A 25,574-nucleotide genomic window follows, 5' to 3' on the forward strand; every position below is an offset into this window, starting at 1 on the left:
GCTCTTCCAGCCTCCCCCCCCCCCCTGCACATGAGGACAACGTATATCGGCTCGGCGTGAAAACAGAGCCGATATACGTTCGTGTGAACGCACCTTCAGGGACAGACCGTTCGGCTCCAGGGATCCCTCGCTCCTCCATAGACGGCGCAGGTGGGAAACACTGTAACTTAGAGCACCGGTCCAATCACTCATGGAAAGCTTCACCCCATCCCCACAACCTCCTCTGCGGACTGTCATTGACGAGGAGTAAAGAAACACCTGTTTACCTTTATTGACATAAAACTGATTAAAAAAACTGGTTGAAATAGTGGCTTCCAGGCCGTCAGGTAATAGCGCCATCTAGTGCCCAGGAGGTCACTGTGCAGGCGTGCTCCAAGTGGGGCTCCTATCACTGCAGGTAGGACGGTCAGCGCGGAGATCCCGGAAGCCCGAGGGAAAGCAGGACGACTACCGGAAGTAGGAAGCAGCTGGGCGCTCTGGTCGCGGGCGGCATATTAGTAGTTTACACTGCGGTTATTCCTGCTGCCGATTCCAGCCAATGAGGTGGCTGGAATCGGCACCATGTGACCTCCCATTGTGCACGAGCAGTACAGTTCAGCTGCCGTGCACGATGAGAGCTGTGCCCGCGCCCACGTGACCGGTGACGTCACCGGTACTTGAATTTGCCCGCGAATTCCGAGCCTACAGAGGAAGCTGATGGTTGGAGCCTTTTATACTACTTTCAACGTGGGAGAGGAAGATTTCTGCGCTGTGTGGTGAGTACCTACCTGAGATTAATGTGCTGTGCTGCTACGTGTGGTGAGTACCTACCTGAGATTAATGCGCTGTGTGCTGAGTACCTACCTGAGATTAATGCGCTGTGTGGTGAGTACCTACCTGAGATTAATGCGCTGTGTGGTGAGTACCTACCTGAGATTAATGCGCTGTGTGCTGAGTACCTACCTGAGATTAATGCGCTGTGTGGTGAGTACCTACCTGAGATTAGTGCGCTGTGTGGTGAGTACCTACCTGAGATTAATGCGCTGTGTGGTGAGTACCTACCTGAGATTAATGCGCTGTGTGCTGAGTACCTACCTGAGATTAATGCGCTGTGTGCTGAGTACCTACCTGAGATTAATGCGCTGTGTGCTGAGTACCTACCTGAGATTAATGCGCTGTGTGCTGAGTACCTACCTGAGATTAGTGCGCTGTGTGGTGAGTACCTACCTGAGATTAATGCGCTGTGTGGTGAGTACCTACCTGAGATTAATGCGCTGTGTGGTGAGTACCTACCTGAGATTAATGCGCTGTGTGGTGAGTACCTACCTGAGATTAATGCGCTGTGTGCTGAGTACCTACCCGAGATTAATGCGCTGTGTGCTGAGTACCTACCCGAGATTAATGCGCTGTGTGCTGAGTACCTACCCGAGATTAATGCGCTGTGTGCTGAGTACCTACCCGAGATTAATGCGTTGTGTGCTGAGTACCTACCTGAGATTAATGCGCTGTGTGCTGAGTACCTACCTGAGATTAATGCGCTGTGTGCTGAGTACCTACCTGAGATTAATGCGCTGTGTGCTGAGTACCTACCTGAGATTAATGCGCTGTGTGCTGAGTACCTACCTGAGATTAATGCGCTGTGTGCTGAGTACCTACCTGAGATTAATGCGCTGTGTGCTGAGTACCTACCTGAGATTAATGCGCTGTGTGCTGAGTACCTACCTGAGATTAATGCGCTGTGTGCTGAGTACCTACCTGAGATTAATGCGCTGTGTGCTGAGTACCTACCTGAGATTAATGCGCTGTGTGCTGAGTACCTACCTGAGATTAATGCGCTGTGTGCTGAGTACCTACCTGAGATTAATGCGCTGTGTGCTGAGTACCTACCTGAGATTAATGCGCTGTGCGCTACGTGTGGTGAGTACCTACCTGAGATTAATGCGCTGTGTGCTACGTGTGGTGAGTACCTACCTGAGATTAATGCGCTGTGTGGTGAGTACCTACCTGAGATTAATGCGCTGTGCTGCTACGTGTGGTGAGTACCTACCTGAGATTAATGCGCTGTGTGTGGCGAGTACCTACCTGAGATTAATGCGCTGTGCGCTACGTGTGGCGAGTACCTACCTGAGATTAATTCGCTGTGCGCTACGTCTGGCGAGTACCTACCTGAGATTAATTCGCTGTGCGCTACGTCTGGTGAGTACGTCACCTGAAATTTCCGCGACGCCACCTGACGCAACCTGTCTTTTTTTGCAGATTTGTGCGCTACGTGGGGAGACGCAGCCACCCGAGATTTGTGCGCTTTTTTTTGCAAACTTACGTGTGGAGATGATCCTGACGTTTGGACGCGTTTTGAGAAGAATTTCGCTTCGCTTGCACACAAGCTGACATAACTCGTCGAGGTAAGCTGCTGCATCTGCTAAAATTTTCATTGCGTGCATCTGCTCATATGTGCTTATTTTGCGCATATTTGCATGTTTTCGTGTGTGCGTACGTGTATATATAATATATGATTCTTCTGACCAGGTTGGGGGAGTAGTGGTCAATGTAAGTGGGTAGAGCGGATCTAGGGATCAGTAATACTGGTGTGATGTGACTGTTAACCTGCTGATTTTTCGTTATTTCCTGCAGATCTGACGTCCTTGAGAATGGGAAGGCTGTCCGACAGTGAAGAGACCCTCGACGTTCAGCAATCTTGAAACCCTTCGTTTTATGGACTGCTTTTTGCCGGTGACTCACCTTTTTTTTTTTTTTTTTTGGTATTTTTGGATAGACTAAGCTTTTATTAATTTTCTTGCAAACTTTTTTCCTTCTTCTTTACAGGTGAGCTGATAAGTTATTTCAGGATTACCACACTGCGTTTGCTCACAATCATTGTTGAAGCAGCAGAGAGACTGACGGTCCTAGATGTTGGCTCAGTAGGACGCTTTCAAGATGGGCATGTTTGCAAATCGACGTGATTCTTACATTGTTTTTTCTGTGCCTTGTTGTACTTCGTTTAAGTGGTAAAAATGGGCAGTTAGAAGTTGTGTATATTAATTAAAATTAAGAATATTGACAACATTTTGAATAACTTGTAATTTTTTAACATTTGCAAATGTTATATCTCATATGTGCACGCATACTCTACAAATCTTTGCCAACATATATTTCCATCTGTTCACTTTATTCTGGACGCACATTTGCAAAAACATCTTTTGTTTGGAACCATTTTGGAGACATTCAAGTTGAACCTCATTTTTCCTCATTTTGCTAAATCCTTTTTCCTCCACCGAGCCAAGATTGCAAAGGCTCGTGGGTGTCAGAATACATACCCCCTAAAATGGCCCTATTTTACAAAGTACACCCCTTAATGTGTTCACTGAGTGGTGTGAGGAGTATTTAGATCCCACATTTTCAGGAATTAATGGAATTATGATTAAAAAAAATTATAATAAGGCTTTATTTCGGCTAATGTGCTATTCTAAATTTTTTTCCACCAAAAATCCTCATTTTCATGTGCACTGACACCCCAAAATGGATACCCCTGTTTGTATTGTTTTCAGAAATGTACCCATTGTGGCCCTAATGTTATGTTAGTATGCACAAATGGGACCCAAAATGTAATCAGTACTATGTGGCTTTCTGAACAGACTGTTATGATCGTGTGGGCAGATTTAGCAGACTGCCAACACCATCGTGACCAAAGGACTAGTAGTCTAGTAGTATACATGCACACAGGAGATTCACATGGAATCCATGCCACTGACCCTGTGCTAAAGAGGGGGGGGTGTGTGTCGACAGTGGCCCAACCTAAGCATATACATCCCCAAATAAGAGGGCGGCCCAGCGGTCTTCGGAACTGGGCCATAGCTGATCCTAGGAGCCACAGAACAGGACACACGCATGGCATATAACAGAGACGGAACAGAATACACAGAGATAGAAAACACTGCATACAGAAGCCAAAAATGCAACCACTACTAACAGATAGGCTGATTATAAAGAACAGGTATTACTTGACATTGTAGACAAAACGTGAAGCTAGCGGGCGAACTTCTAAGCTCCTGGTTATACCGCTAGTCCCTACACTAACCATGAGTCCAGGAGACCCGGACAATACTGCCCACTTGGCCTGTAGCAGCAGCCACAATGCATACTCGAGTATAGCCGATCCCAGTGTTAGCCGAGGTACCTAATATTACCCCTTGCCTTATACTCAAGTCAATAATTGACCCCAGGTTTTTGGGGTAAAAGTTGGTACCTTGGCTTATACTCAGGTCGGCTTAGACTGAAGTATATCTGATTACATACAAAAACCTAATGAAATAAGAGCAATCGTTGCATGCAAAGCATTAACCCTTTCCAATCCACTTATTTTTTCTCACCCATTCTCCCCAGCTCCAAATAAATTGGTTCTGGGGAGAATGGGTGAGAAAAAATACACTTTCCCTGCACCCTCCTGAGCTGACAGAGTTCAGGAGGGTGCAGGGAGGGACCTGCTTACCTGTCCGGCGTCTTCAGTACTCTCCTTCTGCCTCCCGGTTCGGCGATCATGTGACTGCTGGGGTCAGGTAACACCGGCGGTCACATGATCGCCGGCCAGAATCTATGCATTACATAGCGCTAAGTAATGTGTAAAGGAGAAGGCAGAAAGGATTAAAATCCCTTTCTGCCTTCTCCTCGGGGGTCTTCGATGAGGACCAGTGCAGGAGTGCATCTGCACCCGATGTGCCTGACGATCGGTTGCAGATCCACTCCTGCACTGCAGTGTCGGGCCTGCCCCGACATTGGAGGGAAATTATGATGTCGGGGCAGGCCCGACATTGGACTGGAAAGGGTTAACAGCGGGAATCTGTTGTCTCACCCATCCCCTCTGTGGCTGCGGGAGGCCAACTGTCATTAGCAACAGTCTTCAGCAGTAGATGGTGTGGGCTCAGATCTGTAGGATGTAGATGCAAGTCCATTCCAGAAAGCTGCTTCCTAACATATACATACATTCACGTGCTGCGGTGGCAAGGGGTTAAAAGGGTTCCCTGGGACTCCAGTACTGATGATCTATGCGCAGTGAAGTGGTGATCTGCCTCCCAGAATCCCTGCCAATCAGCTGATGACGAGTGCGCACCGCTGCCACTTCAGTCTATGCCAGACGCAGCACCGTACATTTCCGGCTGTACACGCCTGCATAGGATTGCATTTCAATACGCAATCCTATGCAGAAGGCCGTGGTTTGTCTACGCGAAATCACGCGCAGAAAACAAACCGCGCCATGCTCTAATTCTGTGCGGGGTTCGCAGAGCCCCGTACAGAAACGCCACTCGCTGGCTGCCGGCTCTGCGCATGTGCCGTCTGCTGGCACATGAGTCAGAGCTGCGGGAGCGGGCGAGTTCCGCACTGCTCTCTGCAGGCGCTCAGGTCGGGTCCCGTTGCGAGCAGCTGGATGCGACACGGCCGTCTGCAGGCGGCCTTAGGCCTCATGTCCACTGGAAAAATACAATCCGCGTAGAATCAGCTTTCAATTGTATAATTTTCATGCAGATATCCGCACACATTGCTGTCAATGTGATAGCAATGTGGCCGATCCGCGGTAAAATGGAGCATGCCGCGGTTTTTTCTCCCACGCATGAAAAACGCAATTCTATTAAAATTCCATCCGCGGGTGCAAAAATCAGTTTAATGGACGGGATGGCCAATGATTCCCTAGGGGCAAATCCGCTGCGGAAACCGCAATTCCATTTTGCTAGTGGACATGAGGCCCTAGGGCTCCTTCCCACAGACGGAGCTACCGTGTTTCCCCGAAAGTAAGACAGTGTCTTTCTTTTTATCCCCAAAAGCCCCACTATGTCTTACTTTCGGGGTATGTCTTATATTGGAAAATGGAGCATGAAAAAATCTGGACCATGCTCCATTTTCATGCGGGTCTCCCGGGACACAAAAATCAAATTGTACTCACACGCTCTGGTTCTTCTCTTCGCCGCGGCGCCATCTTCTCTCAGTCGCGGCCGGATCATTTTGCTTCGGCCCGGCGCATGTGCGGGGCACGTCACCGACGTCATCATGCACATCCGCCGAGCCGAAGAAAGAAGATCCGGCCGCGACGAGAGAAGATGACGCCGCAGCGAAGGAAGTATCCGGAGCGTGTGAGAGGTAAGTTAATTCTGATTTATTCCTATTTTCAGCGCTCATGTCCGTGGGGCAGGAGGGACCCGCTGCAGATTCTCCATGGAGAATCCGTAGCGGGCCTGATTTTCCCCGTGGACATGAGGCCAAAGGCGGCAGACGCGGTGACGTATGGAGGGGGGGCGGCGCGGAAGTGGGCAGGAGGCGGCGCGCAGCTACCGTAGATGAGAGGGAGGCGGCAATACCCCCGTGTTTCCCCGAAAGTAAGACATATGTCTTACTTTCGGGGTACGGCTTACATTGGCCGACCCCCCTGAAACGTCTTACAATCGGGGGGTGTCTTACTATCGGGGAAACACGGTATTCAACCTAATAGCTCAATGCTTACGGTGCGGAATTCCGCACCGTAAAATGCCGCGGGTATACGCGCGGACGGCTTCCATTGCAGTCTGTGGAAGCCGTCCATTCACGCTATTTTCCGCTGTAGCACAGCGGAAAATAGCGTGAAACCGCCTCTACGCCTACCGCCAGCCGCGTCACATGCCGCTGCGGTGCGTCTCACGCTCTATTACCCATGCGCACTGAGGCGTCATGCGGGACTCCGGAACCAGAGGTAGGTATTGGGGTCTCTTGGGGCTGCCGTGATGGGCTCCGCCCCGGAATTCCATGGCGGAGCTCGTCGCAGCCGGCTTTACAGCGTGGGTAATCAGGAGCCTGAAAACATAAATAAGGTAAAACAAAAAAACAAATTCAAATCACGTTTTATTATTTATTAAAAATTTGGATTTTACACCAAGTGTCATTCCCTGATAAACCAAAGGCCGCTGTGTTTGGGGATCTTTTCTGTTTACTCAATCGGTGTAAAATATTGCGCAGTTTTTCAGGATACTCCAAAAAGCTTATAAAAAAAAAAAAAAAGTGAGTCACCGGCAAAAAGCAGTCCATAAAACGAAGGGTTTCAAGATTGCTGAACGTCGAGGGTCTCTTCACTGTCGGACAGCCTTCCCATTCTCAAGGACGTCAGATCTGCAGGAAATAACGAAAAATCAGCAGGTTAACAGTCACATCACACCAGTATTACTGATCCCTAGATCCGCTCCACCCACTTACATTGACCACTACTCCCCCAACCTGGTCAGAAGAATCATATATACGTACACACACGCGCGTGCGAAAACCTGCAAATATGCGCAAAATAAGCACGTATGAGCAGATGCACGCAATGAAAATTTTAGCAGATGCAGCAGCTTACCTCGACGAGTTATGTCAGCTTGTGTGCAAGCGAAGCGAAATTCTTCTCAAAACGCGTCCAAACGTCAGGATCATCTCCATACGTAAGTTTGCAAAAAAAAGCGCACAAATCTCGGGTGGCCGCGTCTCCCCACGTAGCGCACAAATCTGCAAAAAAAGACAGGTTGCGTCAGGTGGCGTCGCGCAAATTTCAGGTGACGTACTCACCAGACGTAGCGCACAGCGAATTAATCTCAGGTAGGTACTCGCCAGACGTAGCGCACAGCGAATTAATCTCAGGTAGGTACTCGCCACACGTAGCGCACAGCGCATTAATCTCAGGTAGGTACTCGCCACACACAGCGCATTAATCTCAGGTAGGTACTCACCACACGTAGCAGCACAGCGCATTAATCTCAGGTAGGTACTCACCACACGTAGCGCATTAATCTCAGGTAGGTACTCACCACACGTAGCGCACAGCGCATTAATCTCAGGTAGGTACTCACCACACACAGCGCATTAATCTCAGGTAGGTACTCACCACACACAGCGCATTAATCTCAGGTAGGTACTCACCACACACAGCGCATTAATCTCAGGTAGGTACTCAGCACACACAGCGCATAAATCTCAGGTAGGTACTCAGCACACACAGCGCATTAATCTCAGGTAGGTACTCAGCACACACAGCGCATTAATCTCAGGTAGGTACTCAGCACACAGCGCATTAATCTCAGGTAGGTACTCACCACACGTAGCGCATTAATCTCAGGTAGGTACTCACCACACGTAGCGCATTAATCTCAGGTAGGTACTCACCACACGTAGCACGTAGCGCATTAATCTCAGGTAGGTACTCACCACACGTAGCACACAGCGCATTAATCTCAGGTAGGTACTCAGCACACAGCGCATTAATCTCAGGTAGGTACTCAGCACACAGCGCATTAATCTCAGGTAGGTACTCAGCACACAGCGCATTAATCTCAGGTAGGTACTCAGCACACAGCGCATTAATCTCAGGTAGGTACTCAGCACACAGCGCATTAATCTCAGGTAGGTACTCAGCACACAGCGCATTAATCTCAGGTAGGTACTCAGCACACAGCGCATTAATCTCAGGTAGGTACTCACCACACAGCGCATTAATCTCAGGTAGGTACTCACCACACAGCGCATTAATCTCAGGTAGGTACTCACCACACAGCGCATTAATCTCAGGTAGGTACTCACCACACGTAGCGCAGAAATCTCAGGTAGGTACTCACCACACGTAGCGCAGAAATCTCAGGTAGGTACTCAGCACACAGCGCATAAATCTCAGGTAGGTACTCAGCACACAGCGCATTAATCTCAGGTAGGTACTCAGCACACAGCGCATTAATCTCAGGTAGGTACTCAGCACACAGCGCATTAATCTCAGGTAGGTAGTCACCACACAGCGCATTAATCTCAGGTAGGTACTCAGCACACAGCGCATTAATCTCAGGTAGGTACTCACCACACATAGCGGCACAGCGCCTAAATCATAGGTAGGTACTCACCACACAGCGCATTAATCTCAGGTAGGTACTCAGCACACAGCGCATTAATCTCAGGTAGGTAGTCACCACACATAGCAGCACAGCGCCTAAATCTCAGGTAGGTACTCACCACACGTAGCGCAGAAATCTCAGGTAGGTACTCACCACACGTAGCGCAGAAATCTCAGGTAGGTACTCAGCACACAGCGCATTAATCTCAGGTAGGTACTCACCACACAGCGCATTAATCTCAGGTAGGTACTCACCACACGTAGCAGCACAGCACATTAATCTCAGGTAGGTACTCACCACACAGCGCATTAATCTCAGGTAGGTACTCACCACACAGCGCATTAATCTCAGGTAGGTACTCACCACACAGCGCACTAATCTCAGGTAGGTACTCACCACACAGCGCACTAATCTCAGGTAGGTACTCACCACACAGCGCATTAATCTCAGGTAGGTACTCACCACACAGCGCATTAATCTCAGGTAGGTACTCACCACACGTAGCAGCACAGCACATTAATCTCAGGTAGGTACTCAGCACACAGCGCATTAATCTCAGGTAGGTACTCAGCACACAGCGCATTAATCTCAGGTAGGTACTCAGCACACAGCGCATTAATCTCAGGTAGGTACTCAGCACACAGCGCATTAATCTCAGGTAGGTACTCAGCACACAGCGCATTAATCTCAGGTAGGTACTCAGCACACAGCGCATTAATCTCAGGTAGGTACTCAGCACACAGCGCATTAATCTCAGGTAGGTACTCAGCACACAGCGCATTAATCTCAGGTAGGTACTCAGCACACAGCGCATTAATCTCAGGTAGGTACTCAGCACACAGCGCATTAATCTCAGGTAGGTACTCAGCACACAGCGCATTAATCTCAGGTAGGTACTCAGCACACAGCGCATTAATCTCAGGTAGGTACTCAGCACACAGCGCATTAATCTCAGGTAGGTACTCAGCACACAGCGCATTAATCTCAGGTAGGTACTCAGCACACAGCGCATTAATCTCAGGTAGGTACTCAGCACACAGCGCATTAATCTCGGGTAGGTACTCAGCACACAGCGCATTAATCTCGGGTAGGTACTCAGCACACAGCGCATTAATCTCGGGTAGGTACTCAGCACACAGCGCATTAATCTCGGGTAGGTACTCAGCACACAGCGCATTAATCTCAGGTAGGTACTCACCACACAGCGCATTAATCTCAGGTAGGTACTCACCACACAGCGCATTAATCTCAGGTAGGTACTCACCACACAGCGCACTAATCTCAGGTAGGTACTCAGCACACAGCGCATTAATCTCAGGTAGGTACTCAGCACACAGCGCATTAATCTCAGGTAGGTACTCAGCACACAGCGCATTAATCTCAGGTAGGTACTCACCACACAGCGCATTAATCTCAGGTAGGTACTCAGCACACAGCGCATTAATCTCAGGTAGGTACTCACCACACGTAGCAGCACAGCACATTAATCTCAGGTAGGTACTCACCACACAGCGCAGAAATCTTCCTCTCCCACGTTGAAAGTAGTATAAAAGGCTCCAACCATCAGCTTCCTCTTCCTCGCGGGCAAATTCAAGTACCGGTGACGTCACCGGTCACGTGGGCGCGGGCACAGCTCTCATCGTGCACGGCAGCTGAACTGTACTGCTCGTGCACAATGGGAGGTCACATGGTGCCGATTCCAGCCACCTCATTGGCTGGAATCGGCAGCAGGAATAACCGCAGTGTAAACTACTAATATGCTCGCGGGCGTTACCTTCTCACCCCGCAGCGGGATGCATATTACCAAAGGAGGCCTGAGTTCTCCTATGGGGCCGATTCAGCCAATCAGCTGGCTGGAATCGGCACCACGTGACACAGCGGCGTGCCCGCGCATTGCCGTGCACAGGATTGTGCTGCCTGAGTTCTGTGCGGCCGATTCAGCCAACAGCGGCGTGCCCGCGCATTGCCGTGCACAGGATTGTGCTTTGCCCGCGCTTTCACATGCTCAGTGCCTTGCCATGCACTCGTGTGGACACAGGATTGTGCCTTGCCCGCGGTTTACATGCCACTCGTGTGTGGCACAGACAGTTATTGATTTGGCAGGTATTTTTTGTGCTTTTTGGCAGGTTTTTTTTGTGCTTTTTGGCAGGTTTTTTTTGTGCTTTTTGGCAGTTTTTTTTTGTGCTTTTGCCAAAGGTGATTATTTCTTTTGCGCACGTGGATTTGCCAGCGGAAGTTTTACATCTTTTGCGCAAGTGGATTTGCCAGCGGACGTTTTACACAGGACTACTAAAAGCCAAGGTAAGCTGCTGCATCTGCTCATTTAATTGCGCTCTTACTTCCCCTGCGCGCATTGGCGGAGAGGCGGCCAATTCTGCATGCCGCTGCATTGTCCACGAGCGCGATCCCCAGAATGCCGCTGCATTGTCGCCGCGATCCCCAGCATGCCGCTGCATTGTCCACGAGCGCGATCCCCAGCATGCCACTGCATTTTCGCCATGCCGCTGCATTGTCCACGAGCGCGATCCCCAGCATGCCGCTGCATTGTCGCTGCGATCCCCAGCATGCCGCTGCATTATCGCCATGCCGCTGCATTGTCCACGAGCGCGATCCCCAGCATGCCGCTGCATTGTTGCCGCGATCCCCAGCATGCCGCTGCATTGTCGCCGCGATCCCCAGCATGCCGCTGCATTGTCGCCGCAATCCCCAGCATGCCGCTGCATTGTCGCCGCGATCCCCAGCATGCCGCTGCATTGTCGCCGCGATCCCCAGCATGCCGCTGCATTGTCGCCGCGATCCCCAGCATGCCGCTGCATTGTCGCCGCGATCCCCAGCATGCCGCTGCATGCATGGTCGCCGCTGCATTGTCCACGAGCGCGATCCCCCAGCATGCCACTGCATTGTCGCCATACCGCTGCATTGTCCACGAGCGCGATCCCCAGCTTGCCGCTGCATTGTCGCCGCGATCCCCAGCATGCCGCTGCATGCATGGTCGCCGCTGCATTGTCCACGAGCACGATCCCCAGCATGCCGCTGCATTGCTATGTGTGGAGACGCGGTTACCAGAGATTTGTGCGCTGTGCGCTGCTACGTGTGGAGACGCGATTACCTGAGATTTGTGCGCTGTGCGCTGCTACGTGTGGAGACAACACCCAAGATTTGTGCGCTACGTGTGGTGAGTACGTCACCTGAGATTTGCGTGACGCCACCTGACGCAACCTGTCTTTTTTTGCAGATTTGTGCGCCTTATTGCAAAATAACGTGTGGAGAGGATCCTGACGTTTGGACGCGTTTCGAGAAGAATTTCTCTTCGCTCGGACACCATCTGACATCACTCAGCGAGGTAAGCTGCTGCATCTGCCAAATTTTTCATTGCTTGCATATGCTCATGTGTACATGCATGCGTGCCTGTATGCGTACATGCCTGTATGCGTACATGCATGCATGCCTTATGCGTACATGCGTGCCTGCGTGTATGCGTACGTGCGTGCCTGTATGCCTATGTGCGGGCATGCGTGCCGTATGCGTGCGGGCATGCGTGCCGTATGCGTGCGGGCATGCGTGCCGTATGCGTGCGGGCATGCGTGCATGCCTTATGCGTGCGGGCATGCCTTATGCGTGCGGGCATGCCTTATGCGTGCGGGCGTGCCTTATGCGTGCGGGCATGCGTGCCTTATGCGTGCGGGCATGCGTGCCTTATGCGTGCCTTATGCGTGCGGGCATGCGTGCCTTATGCGTGCGGGCATGCATGCCTTATGCGTGCGTGCATGCCTTATGCGTGCGTGCGTGCCTTATGCGTGCGGGCATGCGTGCCTTATGCGTGCGGGCATGCGTGCCTTATGCGTGCGGGCATGCGTGCCTTATGCGTGCGGGCATGCGTGCATGCCTTATGCGTGCGGGCATGCGTGCATGCCTTATGCGTGCGGGCATGCGTGCATGCCTTGTGCGTGCGGGCATGCGTGCATGCCTTATGCGTGCGGGCATGCGTGCATGCCTTATGCGTGCGGGCATGCGTACATGCATGCCTGTATGCGTGCGTGCATGCCTGTGTGCGTGCGTGCCTTATGCGTGCGTGCATGCCTGTGTGCGTGCGTGCCTTATGCGTGAGTGCATGCCTTATGCGTGCGTGCCTTATGCGTACATGCATGCCTGTATGCGTGCGTGCCTTATGCGCGCATTATGCGTACACGCATTATGCGTACACGCATGCCTGTGTGTACACGCATGCCTGTATGCGTACACGCATGCCTGTATGCGTACACGCATGCCTGTATGCGTACACGCATGCATGCCTGTATGCGTACATGCATGCCTGTATGCCTATGTGCGTGCATGCATGCCTTATGCGTGCATGCCTTATGCGTACACGCACGCGTGCCTGTATGCGTGCATGCCTTATGCGTACACGCACGCGTGCCTGTATGCGTGCATGCCTTATGCGTACACGCACGCGTGCCTGTATGCGTGCATGCCTTATGCGTACACGCACGCGTGCCTGTATGCGTGCATGCCTTATGCGTACACGCACGCGTGCCTGTATGCGTGCATGCCTTATGCGTACACGCACGCGTGCCTGTATGCGTGCATGCCTTATGCGTACACGCACGCGTGCCTGTATGCGTACACGCACGCGTTCCTGTGTGCATGCATGCCTGTATGCGTGCATGTATGTATACATGCATGTATGCTCACCCACTTACTCAGCCACCCCCTCTCTCTCTCTCACACACTTGCTGTGTTAAATTCGTCTTATTGGGCGAAAAAGACATAACATTAGATTTGAGCATTTAATTCCTTTTTTTAGCAAACGTACAGGTTCCATCCCAATACTGCACCAACCTTCGGAGAAACATACCAATTGTCCAAATACGATGTCTTTATCTATTAAAGTAGGAGTGAAGAAAAGCAGGGACAGTGCAAGAACTAGGAAAACCCACGGAATTAAGCCAATTGCAGGCAGGGTTAATTTTTTTTTTCTTCCTCCTTCTAGGTCAGCTGATACGTTTTGGTCAGAATACTGCACTGTGGTAACCGTTTCCGGTGCTCACAACCACAGAGTTGAATCACCAGAGAGCCAAAAGTTCCCAGATGTTGGCTCCGGAGGACGCTTAAAAGCTGGAAATGGCCCATCACCTGCTATGGAAATCCATCATCAGGATCTGATGGAGCAGTACGATGAAGATTGTCAGGTTGCATGTGATGCTGCTCACTGTCCCTCGTTAGTCGGTTCACAGTTTATACACTAAGCTATTTATCCCCTTAGAGAACAAGCCTGTTTGCGCCTTAGTGACAGACTGAAAACTTGGAACTTTACATGTGTCACTTGACATATCATAAGTCCGTAAAGGTTTTGCATATCCAAGTGACTGTGACATTTTTTTCTTCCCCTTGTTGTACTTCTGTTAGGTAGTAAAAAAGGACTGTTAAAAGTTGTGTATATTTATTAAAATTGCTACTTTGCACAATTTTGAATTTTCATTTTTTCACATTGTCAAATGTCATATATAAAATAAGTGCCAACATTCTGTACAAATCTCTGCGAACATATAGATTTCCATCTGTACACTTTATTCTGGAAGCACTGTTTAAAACTCTTGTACATTTATTTTTTCCATTTAGGAGACGTACAAATTTAACATTACTTTTCAGAATTTTGAGGAACACTTAGTTTTCCTACACCAATCCAAGTTTGCAAAGGCTGCTAGGTGTCATAATTAAGGATGAGCGAGTATACTCGCTAAGGCACTACTCGTTCAAGTAATGTGCCTTAGACGAGTATCTCCCTGCTCGTCCATAAAGATTCGGGGACCGCTGCGGCTGACAGGTGAGTCGCAGGGGAGATAGAGAGAGATCTCCCCTCCGTTCCTCCCCGCTCTCCCTCGCGGCGGCCCCCGAATCTTTAAGGATGAGCAGGGAGACACTCGTTTAAGGCACATTACTCGAACGAGTAGTACCTTAGCAAGTATACTCGCTCATCCTTAATTATGACACCTAGCAGCCTTTGTGACATAGACAAAAGGCGGCTGTGTTTATGGGTCTTTTCTGTTTAATGCATTGCAGTAAAATATTGCGCAGTTTTTCAGGATCCTCCGTCATAATTATTTTTTTTAAAAAGCGTATTAAAAACAAGGGAGTCACTGGGAAAAAACAGTGCATTAAAAGAAGGGTTTAAAGATTGCTGAACGACGAGGGTCTCTTCACTGTCTGCCAGCCTTCCCGTTCTCAAGGACGTCAGATCTGCAGGAAATGACGAGAAATCAGCAGGTTAACAGTCACATCCCACCAGTATTACTGATTCCTAGATCCGCTCAACCCACTTACAATGACCACTACTCCCCCAACCAGGTCAGAAGAATTATGCATGCATCTATACATACATACATGCATGTGTGCATCTATGCATGCATGTGTGCATCTGCATGCATGTACACGCATGTGTGCATCTGCATGCATGTACACGCATGCGTGCATCTATACATAAATGCATGCATACGCATGTCCGCATACAGGCACGCGTGCGTGTCCGCATACAGGCACGCGTGCATGTCCGCATACAGGCACGCACGCATGCCTGTACGCATACAGGCACGCACGCCTGTACGCACAAGGCACGCATGCACGCACATAGGCATACAGCCACGCATGTGTGTACGCATACAGGAATGCGTGTACACAGAGGAATGCGTGTACACAGAGGCATGCGTGTACACATAAGGCATGCGTGTACACATACAGGCATGCGTGTACGCATAATGCACGCATGTACGCATAATGCACGCATGTACGCATAATGCACGCATGTACGCATAATGCATGCATGCACGCATACAGGCATGCATGTACGCATAAGGCATGCACTCACGCATAAGGCACGCACTCACGCATAAGGCACGCACTCACGCACGCACACAGGCATGCATGCACGCACAAGGCATGCACGCATGCCCGCACGCATAAGGCATGCATGCCCGCACGCATAAGGCATGCATGCCCGCACGCATAAGGCACGCATGCCCGCACGCATAAGGCATGCATGCCCGCACGCATAAGGCACGCATGCCCGCACGCATAAGGCATGCACGCCCGCACGCATAAGGCATGCACGCATGCCCGCACGCATAAGGCATGCACGCACACAGGCATGCATGCACGCACAAGGCATGCACGCACGCACACAGGCATGCATGCAGGCACGCATGCCCGCACGCACACAGGCATGCATGCAGGCACGCATGCCCGTACGCACAAGGCATGCACGCATGCCCGCACGCATGCCCGCACGCATAAGGCACGCATGCCCGCACGCATAAGGCACGCCCGCACGCATAAGGCATGCCCGCACGCATAAGGCATGCCCGCACGCATAAGGCATGCACGCATGCCCGCACGCATACGGCACGCATGCCCGCACGCATACGGCACGCATGCCCGCACGCATACGGCACGCATGCCCGCACATAGGCATACAGGCACGCACGTACGCATACACGCAGGCACGCATGTACGCATAAGGCATGCATGCATGTACGCATACAGGCATGTACGCATACAGGCACGCATGCATGTACACATGAGCATATGCAAGCAATGAAAAATTTGGCAGATGCAGCAGCTTACCTCGCTGAGTGATGTCAGATGGTGTCCGAGCGAAGAGAAATTCTTCTCGAAACGCGTCCAAACGTCAGGATCCTCTCCACACGTTATTTTGCAATAAGGCGCACAAATCTGCAAAAAAAGACAGGTTGCGTCAGGTGGCGTCACGCAAATCTCAGGTGACGTACTCACCACACGTAGCGCACAAATCTTGGGTGTTGTCTCCACACGTAGCAGCGCACAGCGCACAAATCTCAGGTAATCGCGTCTCCACACGTAGCAGCGCACAGCGCACAAATCTCTGGTAACCGCGTCTCCACACATAGCAATGCAGCGGCATGCTGGGGATCGTGCTCGTGGACAATGCAGCGGCGACCATGCATGCAGCGGCATGCTGGGGATCGCGGCGACAATGCAGCGGCAAGCTGGGGATCGCGCTCGTGGACAATGCAGCGGTATGGCGACAATGCAGTGGCATGCTGGGGGATCGCGCTCGTGGACAATGCAGCGGCGACCATGCATGCAGCGGCATGCTGGGGATCGCGGCGACAATGCAGCGGCATGCTGGGGATCGCGGCGACAATGCAGCGGCATGCTGGGGATCGCGGCGACAATGCAGCGGCATGCTGGGGATCGCGGCGACAATGCAGCGGCATGCTGGGGATTGCGGCGACAATGCAGCGGCATGCTGGGGATCGCGGCGACAATGCAGCGGCATGCTGGGGATCGCGGCGACAATGCAGCGGCATGCTGGGGATCGCGGCGACAATGCAGCGGCATGCTGGGGATCGCGGCGACAATGCAGCGGCATGCTGGGGATCGCGCTCGTGGACAATGCAGCGGCATGGCGATAATGCAGCGGCATGCTGGGGATCGCAGCGACAATGCAGCGGCATGCTGGGGATCGCGCTCGTGGACAATGCAGCGGCATGCTGGGGATCGCGCTCGTGGACAATGCAGCGGCATGGCGAAAATGCAGTGGCATGCTGGGGATCGCGCTCGTGGACAATGCAGCGGCATGCTGGGGATCGCGGCGACAATGCAGCGGCATTCTGGGGATCGCGCTCGTGGACAATGCAGCGGCATGCAGAATTGGCCGCCTCTCCGCCAATGCGCGCAGGGGAAGTAAGAGCGCAATTAAATGAGCAGATGCAGCAGCTTACCTTGGCTTTTAGTAGTCCTGTGTAAAACGTCCGCTGGCAAATCCACTTGCGCAAAAGATGTAAAACTTCCGCTGGCAAATCCACGTGCGCAAAAGAAATAATCACCTTTGGCAAAAGCACAAAAAAAAACTGCCAAAAAGCACAAAAAAAACCTGCCAAAAAGCACAAAAAATACCTGCCAAAAAGCACAAAAAATACCTGCCAAATCAATAACTGTCTGTGCCACACACGAGTGGCATGTAAACCGCGGGCAAGGCACAATCCTGTGTCCACACGAGTGCATGGCAAGGCACTGAACATGTGAAAGCGCGGGCAAAGCACAATCCTGTGCACGGCAATGCGCGGGCACGCCGCTGTTGGCTGAATCGGCCGCACAGGAGAACTCAGGCAGCACAATCCTGTGCACGGCAATGCGCGGGCACGCCGCTGTGTCACGTGGTGCCGATTCCAGCCAGCTGATTGGCTGAATCGGCCCCATAGGAGAACTCAGGCCTCCTTTGGTAATATGCCAGCGGGATGTGCCTGGTGCTGCATGTGTCACCTCCAGCCTGGTGAGGATTGTACCTTGTGCCGCAGGGATGGAGGGGCGCGCAGCGTACGAGGAGTACCCCTACCCGGTAGTCTTCCTGCCTCCCTACGAGAACCCTCCGGCCTGGATCCCCCTGCAGGAGGTAAGGACATGGTAGCGCCTCTAGCTGGGGGTACTCGGCAGTACACGGTGATGGACCCTGTAGGATCCGCTCACCTGGCCATCAGCCTGGAGCTCGCTGATCTTAGGCTTGGCAATATCTAGTGGAGTTAAGCGTCTGATGGGGGGGCTGACCAGTGCGACCCGGGGGGGGGCAGCTATGTCACAACTAAAACCTGCCAAGGTAAAGGGGGTGTGGTCAGAGGCGTGGCTTATCAACATATGTTTACCTCTGTTATTCTAGTGGCCACCAGTAGTAATGGCATCTCCAGTAGTAGACCCAATAGTATCAGTGCCCCTAGTAGTGGCCCCAGTAGTAACCTCACCCGCAGTAGTAATCGTGGCCCCATTAGTAATGGTGTCTCCAGTAGTGGCCCCATAGTAGACCTGCCCCATCAGTGGCCCCAATAGTAACATCACCCACAGTAGTAATGGCATCTCCAGTAGTGGTCCCAATAATAATAATATGGCCCTAATAGTAACCTCACCCCCAGTAGTGCCCTCACTACCCTGAACTCCGGCCGGGCAGCAGCCCCACATCATGAAGTATTTCTCTCCCTGGTGCTGCCGTGACCCCTCATGCCCCCCTGCATCTGCTTCCGGCACATCATCCTGTACACATGGCATACATTGTGGGGCGCCAGGGGTCACAGACGCTGATAACGGCAGAGTCTGTGTTATCAGGTCTTCCACCAGAGACAGATGGTGGAAGACCTGATAACATGCAGTCGCTGTCCTACCGGAGGGGCGCTCAGCTGGTAGCTGTTTTTTTTTACTGTCCATTAATAAGGCTGGTTAAAAAAAAAATGGCAGCATTGGTCTTTCAACTTAATTACCAGCCGGGATGTTACTGGTCACGTGGCAACCCTAGTGGAATCGGTTGCTCCCCCTCCCATATGATTGGAGCAGCGATCAAGCATCCCCGCCAATTATCCATAAGGGAATGCTGAAGAAAGCTGACGCTGTACTCCACCACCTCCAGCAGTTCCCCTGGAAGGAATGGTGCGGCAGTGGGCACGTTCATCTGCTGCTTCATTTAATTTGGGGACCCTTGGCACCGTGTTCTTGAGATCAGTGGGGGTCCCAGCAGTCGGACCCCACCAATCCAGTGGATGGGTGAAAGCGGAAAAAAAAAGTCCCGTTGCCAGAATACTCCTTTAAGTTACAGTAAGTGCCTTTAGAGTGCGGTGGCGCTGAGCGCAGGTTCACACCGCGCAATTTACTGTGGCGAATTCTGCTTCTAAAAACCGTGTCCAAATCTGTGACTTTCTGCGATGGCTTTTGGCCCGGATCTGCGCTCGGATGTAGCCCTGCCAATGTATGAATTGCGCGTCCACGTCAGAATGCCCCATGGAGATTTTGCCCATTGAAAGGCCTAAATCCACGTGTCACTCTGCGCCAAAAACTGGTAAGAAGCCACGGATCTTGATATTGGTTTTAATGACTCCGAAAATTCCGCTGTGAATTCCGCCGTGTGAACGTATCCTCAGAACCAACAGGCATCGTTTATTCAGCGCCCTCGTTAACATGCTTTGTCTGTCACAGCGCGTCTACAACTCGGATTACAACAATGAGCTGCCGCGTTTCCTGCCTCGCTCCATCCTTCTGAAGAAGCCCCCCGGAGCTCAGGTGGGTCTTGTAGAATGTAAGCCCAGTGCACCAATCCTCACGAGTCCTTGCTGCGCACATTCAGTTGCTGGGGAGACACTTGTTCCCCCATCTTCCCTATAAGGGTATAGTCATACGAACCAATTTTCCGTCTGATCTTCATTTATTTTTTTTCCTCCAGTCTGAAAATCAGACGGAAATTGTAACCATTTATTTGGATGGACGTGTTCACAGGGCTTTTTTTTTTTTACTTGGATGACTTGTCCCAAGTAAAAAAAAAAATTAAAAAAAAAAAAAAAAAATATATATATATATATATATATATATATATATATATATATCTATCCTGTTTACCTGAAAATAAGACATAGCACGATTTTCCAGAATTTTTGAGGATGCAAAATGATTTTTCAGGCTTTTTGAGGATGCTTGAAATATAAGCCCTACTCCAAAATTAAGCCCCGCTAACAGTTAATTAAAAAAGTCAATTTAAATAGCGTCCAGGCAGCTATACATGTAAAAAAAAGTTAAACCTTTTTGAACAAAAATTAATATAAGACACTGTCTTATTTTGGGGGAAATATGGTATATAATTAGTATCACAGCATGTTTTCTTACTGTCCGATTCTTGGCTGATAACCGTACATACAGATGTGTGGGTGTTCTGCACGTCGGGCGGCACGAGGACAGGGTGTCTGATGCGAGTTGCGCCTGAGAATCTCGGGCACAACGTTAAATCGTCCGTGTGTACGTAACCTAAATGTGTTTGTTTAGTGGATCCATGCATGCATGATAATCTCACTATGCAGAGGAGATAAGTGGTTGACAAACATGCCGCTGTTTATCTCCCTAGGGGTTTAACCCCTTCCTGCCCTGTGGTGTACTGTTATGGCACGGCAGGAAAGTAGTTGCTACGAGCCGGCGTAGTAGTGCGTCGTGGTGATGGTGGGAGCTTTACTCACACCATCACTTGCGTGTACTGGCTATATTATATACCGGACTCCTGGCTCTCAGGCTGCGTTCACACATTGCAGTTTTCAACCATAATTTAAAAAACAGCATGCGTTTAAAAAAAACAACAACTTGGGTATTTTTAAAAACTGCATGCAGATTCTAACAATGCACGCAGCTTTTAAATAACTGGTTTTAATGATACTTCTTTTAAATTGCAGCTCAAAATGACAACATAAATGCCTTGTCTGCACGCAGCCTGAAGACCAGAATGGGAGATAGCGGTTATTCCAGTTGTTTAACCCCTTAGATTCTGCGGTCAATCTGACTGTGGCATCCAACACACTCATTTCATTGATGCATTGCCATGGCAGCCGAGGGTCTAAGAGAAGCCTCCAAGGCTATCATGGATGTATGCCAGAGCCTAATGGGCTACCTGTCAGATTTACAGTAGAAGACAGAATACACTGCAATACAAAAGATATGCAGTATATTAGTATATGTATATCAGCAATGGGAGGCCTTTTTTCCCCACTCATATCCATTGGAAGCATACAATTTTTTTTTTCGTGTTTATTGCATTGGGGAACACAGCTTAGAACTACAGGTATAGCTACTGCCACTAGGAGGTGGACATTAAGCAAAAAAAAAAAGGTGTTCGCTCCGCCTACCAGCTATACCCATTCTGCAGGCACCAAGCTAGCCAGTTTTAGCTTGGTATCCTTAGGAGGCAGACCTCTCCTTCCATTGGTCTTCAGTCTTCATGACTCTGGGACTACATGGCTGGCATTAGACTCTCTCTGTTTAACCCACCAAAGAGCGCTAACAGACTGGATCTAACCTCTCTGTTGACAGCCCAACCTTCAGAACACAAGCAGGTACAGTCAACATTAATTGGACCTTGACGCACTAGCCTTAGTGACTGTGATATTGGACCACTACCTTCCTCCTTAAAGGCAGGCGAGCCCTGGGGGGTACGTTGCTGGAGACTGGGAGTTCAGCTTCATTTGGCGGAAAGGTGAGCATTCCTCTCTTCCCTCCTTCTCCCTCTTCCTCCACCACCATCCTGCCTACTACTCCTTCCCTGCCTTGGGCATGCCTCTCTTGGGTGCCACCGCTTAGACCGTGACAGGCGCTTCTTCCCATGGATTTCTCTCTCTAGCCTCTTTTTGCCTCTACCTGGTTCAGTAGGGCCACAACTGAATGGGCTAAGCAACTACGTTGAGGCGTTCTTTCTGGCTGCCCTCCTCAGTTAGTTGATGTTGCTCAGCAGATCAGCCAGATGGGGAAGTTTCTCTGCAAAACCTCTTTAGATACAGTCAGGTACACACTTGGCTCGCGCCTCAGCTGTTTCGGTAACCTCGCTACACACACTATGGCACAAATCTTGGACTGCAGATGCCGCCTAAGCGGTCATTACCTCGCTTTCCCTTTGTCGGCTTGCTTCGTTTTGGCGCCAGATTGTTTTTGAAATCACTGGGTGGAAGAGTTGGCATCTTCCACAGCATAAAACCAGCCATGCAAGATCTGTACAGAAGAAGCGGACTCCATTTTGTTCCTTTCATCGCTCCAGCCCCAGGTCCTCGAATATCAAGAAATCCTTGCAGGACCAAAATCGCAAGCCCTCTTTTAAACCATGACTATCCTGGCGCTCCCGACCCCAATCCTACAAGTTTGCTTCCACAAAATCTTCTGCATAAAGGCCGGCCTCCACCCGTTCTATCCAGGGTGGGAGGACTACTTTCCCTGTTCAAGGAGACCTGGCTCGCTCATGTGTCCAATGCCTGGGTTCAGGAGGTCATCTCTTTGGGTTTGACCATAGAATTTTCAGTTTATCCCCCAGATTGCTTCTTCACTTCCAGTATCCCAGTGTCTCCTTTACAGGCCACCGCTTTAGATCAGGTGATGCAGACAATATTCTCTCAGGGAGTCAGAATGCTTCAAGGGCTTTTACTCCAACTTGTTCATGGTGCCCAAAAAGGATGACCCTGTCAGACCCGGTCTGGACCTGCATGTTGCCCCTACTGCTTGCTCGGTGCCTGCAGGAGGGGGTGTAGCTGGGAGGAGGAGATAACTTTTTTTTTTTTTTGCTTAGTGTCCGCCTCCTAATGGCAGTAACTATACCCACGGTCCTAGGTTCTGTCCCCCAATGCGTGAGATGAGTAAAAAATTTTGTACTTACTGGAAAATCTCTTATTTTTTTCCATTAATGCCTCAAACATGAGAGTTAATAACTTTATTAAAAAACAATAAGTGGTCGGAGCTTGTCTCATACGGGGGTCTGAATCCCGAGTCCCTGATGGATCTCGGTTTGCTAAAGGCCACAAGACTGATTAACGCTGATTCTGTTTGTCTCTACAGCTTGGATTTAACATCAGAGGTGGAAAAGCCTCCCAGCTTGGTATCTTTATCTCTAAGGTATGTCTCTAGTACCGGCTATCAGGACCCTCTAATCATGTGACAATCCTGTCCTCTTTACTCTTAAATGTATATAAACCTCAGCCTCATATTGCTGGTTTGGACTGGGGTCACACATGTAGTTGCCACTTTGTACATACTGATGGGTAAACCGCTAAGAGGTAGGACTGGGTTTTCAGACTGTTCTATAGATCCTGTAATTCTATAGAACATAGTAAAAAATACTAATTGGCCAGATGAATCATTCCTGATCTTTCTGTACAATTATTACATCCAGAAAGTAAAACATTGCTCTATATGCACAAAATACATGAACGTATACCGTGTATATAAAGTAGCTGCAAAAAACCCCAAACTTTTGACATTAAAAAAGTTTTTGGATCAGTGGAGGTCCAGATACTGAGATGCCTGCTGATCACTGAATTGAGGGGCAAAAGAACGCACCCAAGCACAGTGCACCTTCAGCTGCCGCAAAGAGCTGGCATACCTTGTGCTATGACAGGGGCACAAGCGCAGTGGTACAGCGAACAGCTGACTAATAAGTGGACCCCTGTCAATCTACCATTGATGGCCTATTCTAAGGATAGGTCATCAGTAATTTAAAACTGGACAACCCCTTTAAAAAGCTGCAGATTTCAGTACAATTAAACATGAATGCTGCAGCCAGGAGGAGCCCGGACAGGGATGTAATCAGTAATGTCAGGTAAACCTGCCTCGCGCCTCTACGTTAGAAGCCCACGTGACAGGTTTATGGGACGGGTCTTCTCACCTGGCTATATCACTTCTCCGATGCTGTGGTGCCGGACCGCCGCTTTGGTGCCACGATGAATATATTAATTTGGGCTCTCTATATAAAAATGTAAAAAAAAAAATTGGAAACCCCCTTTGAATAATATTGAATATTCAGGTTCATCCATTGGGTCGCCGTCATATAACATAATTTGTGGCACTTTAAAGATGATAAAGTTTGCATTTGTTCTTTGTATAGGTCATCCCGGACTCTGACGCTCACCGCGCCGGCCTGCAGGAAGGAGACCAAGTGCTGACTGTCAACAATGTGGACTTCCAGGATATTGAGCACAGCAAGGTACCGGAGAAGGGACTGGCTGACGGCCATTCTTGGAGGTTTTCCGTCACTAATACAGAGATCGATCTCTGATAGTATTGTGTTCACACTGTATACACATAGGGAGTTTGCGTTAGGAACCAATGCCCATTCATAAGAGGACTATTATTACTGTATACTCCTAGTGGTGTGGCAGGAAGGTGAGGGTTTCCCCATTAGTCATTAGGGTAGTGCCTGTTAAAATGAGATCACTTTGGCTATTGTGTAAGAACAATATCTGAAAAGTTAGTAACTCAAAACTACTAACTAGCAAAAGTGCAAATCACTATTTACCTAAGGCCTCACTAGCCTATTTGGCAGGAATTCCTTTATTTGCTGCTGTTCCATGCTGCCCATAGAATCCTATGGAGGGGAGAGGAGGAGGGAGACAAATACTGGAAGATGCAGCCAGGTCTGTGTGTTTGTATGCAGCTCTGTTTATTATTTACATACAGGGTTTGTCCATTAACCAGGCAAGCCCTTTAAATCTGCAGAGAATGACTAACTGCACAAACACTTTAATTATCATGTTATTGAGGATTAGTACAAGATCTACACATAGATGTGCTCAGAGATCTGCGGCCCGATACTTGGTGTGCCCCAGAACTGGACTGACATCCTGTAGGACAATGCAGGATCAGTAAGATCCTTGTAGTCATCACTTATAAGTAGACTCTTGAATGGACTCCTTACAAATGTGACATTTATGTTAAAATACGGGTTGTGGTCTGAGTGTAACATTGTAATAAAGTTCATCCTGGCTCATGTTTCCGAGCTGCTTAACCCCTTACTGATGCACAGCCCACGTTGTGTCAATGTATAGAGGATAGTCAAGCCCACTTCATGCACTGAGTGTCGGGCAACTTTGACAGCCAACACCTGCCTGAAACAACTGCAATAACTTCAATTGCGTCTGTTAACGCTTCAAATGTTCCTACCAATTCTAACAGCATCTTTTAACCCCTTAACGACTGTCCGTACACCTTTTTACAGCGCTGCATCCGCTTGAAGGAGAAGGGGCTTGGCCGTCTGACAGCCAGGCTTCAGCTGTAATGGCAGGAACCAGAGAAACCTCTAAGCCCCATCGTTTAACCCTTTCCAGGATATGGTTAATGCACCCACAGCATGTAAAAAGCTGACAAAGAGAGAGGGCTCCCTCTGTCACCCATCGGACATACGCAATGTGATTACGGCGTCCTGAT

The 25,574-nt window shown here is 49.9% G+C and overlaps 1 protein-coding gene and 2 long non-coding RNA genes across 3 annotated transcripts in view; 1 reads left to right on the forward strand and 2 right to left on the reverse strand.

Moving 5' to 3' along the window:
- Positions 1–399: 399 nt before the first annotated feature.
- PDZD11 (PDZ domain containing 11) overlaps positions 400–25,574 on the forward strand; it is a 33,474-nt gene continuing 8,299 nt past the window's right edge. The window contains exons 1-6 of the mRNA XM_066580922.1: positions 400–480; positions 10,608–10,632; positions 18,112–18,273; positions 19,836–19,919; positions 23,211–23,267; positions 24,256–24,354. Coding sequence (XP_066437019.1) covers positions 18,181–18,273; positions 19,836–19,919; positions 23,211–23,267; positions 24,256–24,354 — 333 coding nt within the window. The 5' untranslated portion in view covers positions 400–480; positions 10,608–10,632; positions 18,112–18,180. The remainder of the gene's footprint in view (positions 481–10,607; positions 10,633–18,111; positions 18,274–19,835; positions 19,920–23,210; positions 23,268–24,255; positions 24,355–25,574) is intronic.
- Positions 6,834–8,120, reverse strand: LOC136579724 (uncharacterized). Its single transcript, XR_010786903.1, has 2 exons — positions 7,331–8,120; positions 6,834–7,104 (listed from the first exon to the last, which is right to left on the reverse strand). It is a non-coding gene; the product is annotated as an uncharacterized lncRNA (long non-coding RNA).
- On the reverse strand, positions 14,394–18,057 carry LOC136580383 (uncharacterized). Its single transcript, XR_010786952.1, has 3 exons — positions 17,603–18,057; positions 16,464–16,571; positions 14,394–15,083 (listed from the first exon to the last, which is right to left on the reverse strand). It is a non-coding gene; the product is annotated as an uncharacterized lncRNA (long non-coding RNA).

Source organism: Eleutherodactylus coqui, chromosome 10 (genome assembly GCF_035609145.1).
Source record: "Eleutherodactylus coqui strain aEleCoq1 chromosome 10, aEleCoq1.hap1, whole genome shotgun sequence".
Lineage (NCBI taxonomy): Eukaryota > Metazoa > Chordata > Amphibia > Anura > Eleutherodactylidae > Eleutherodactylus > Eleutherodactylus coqui.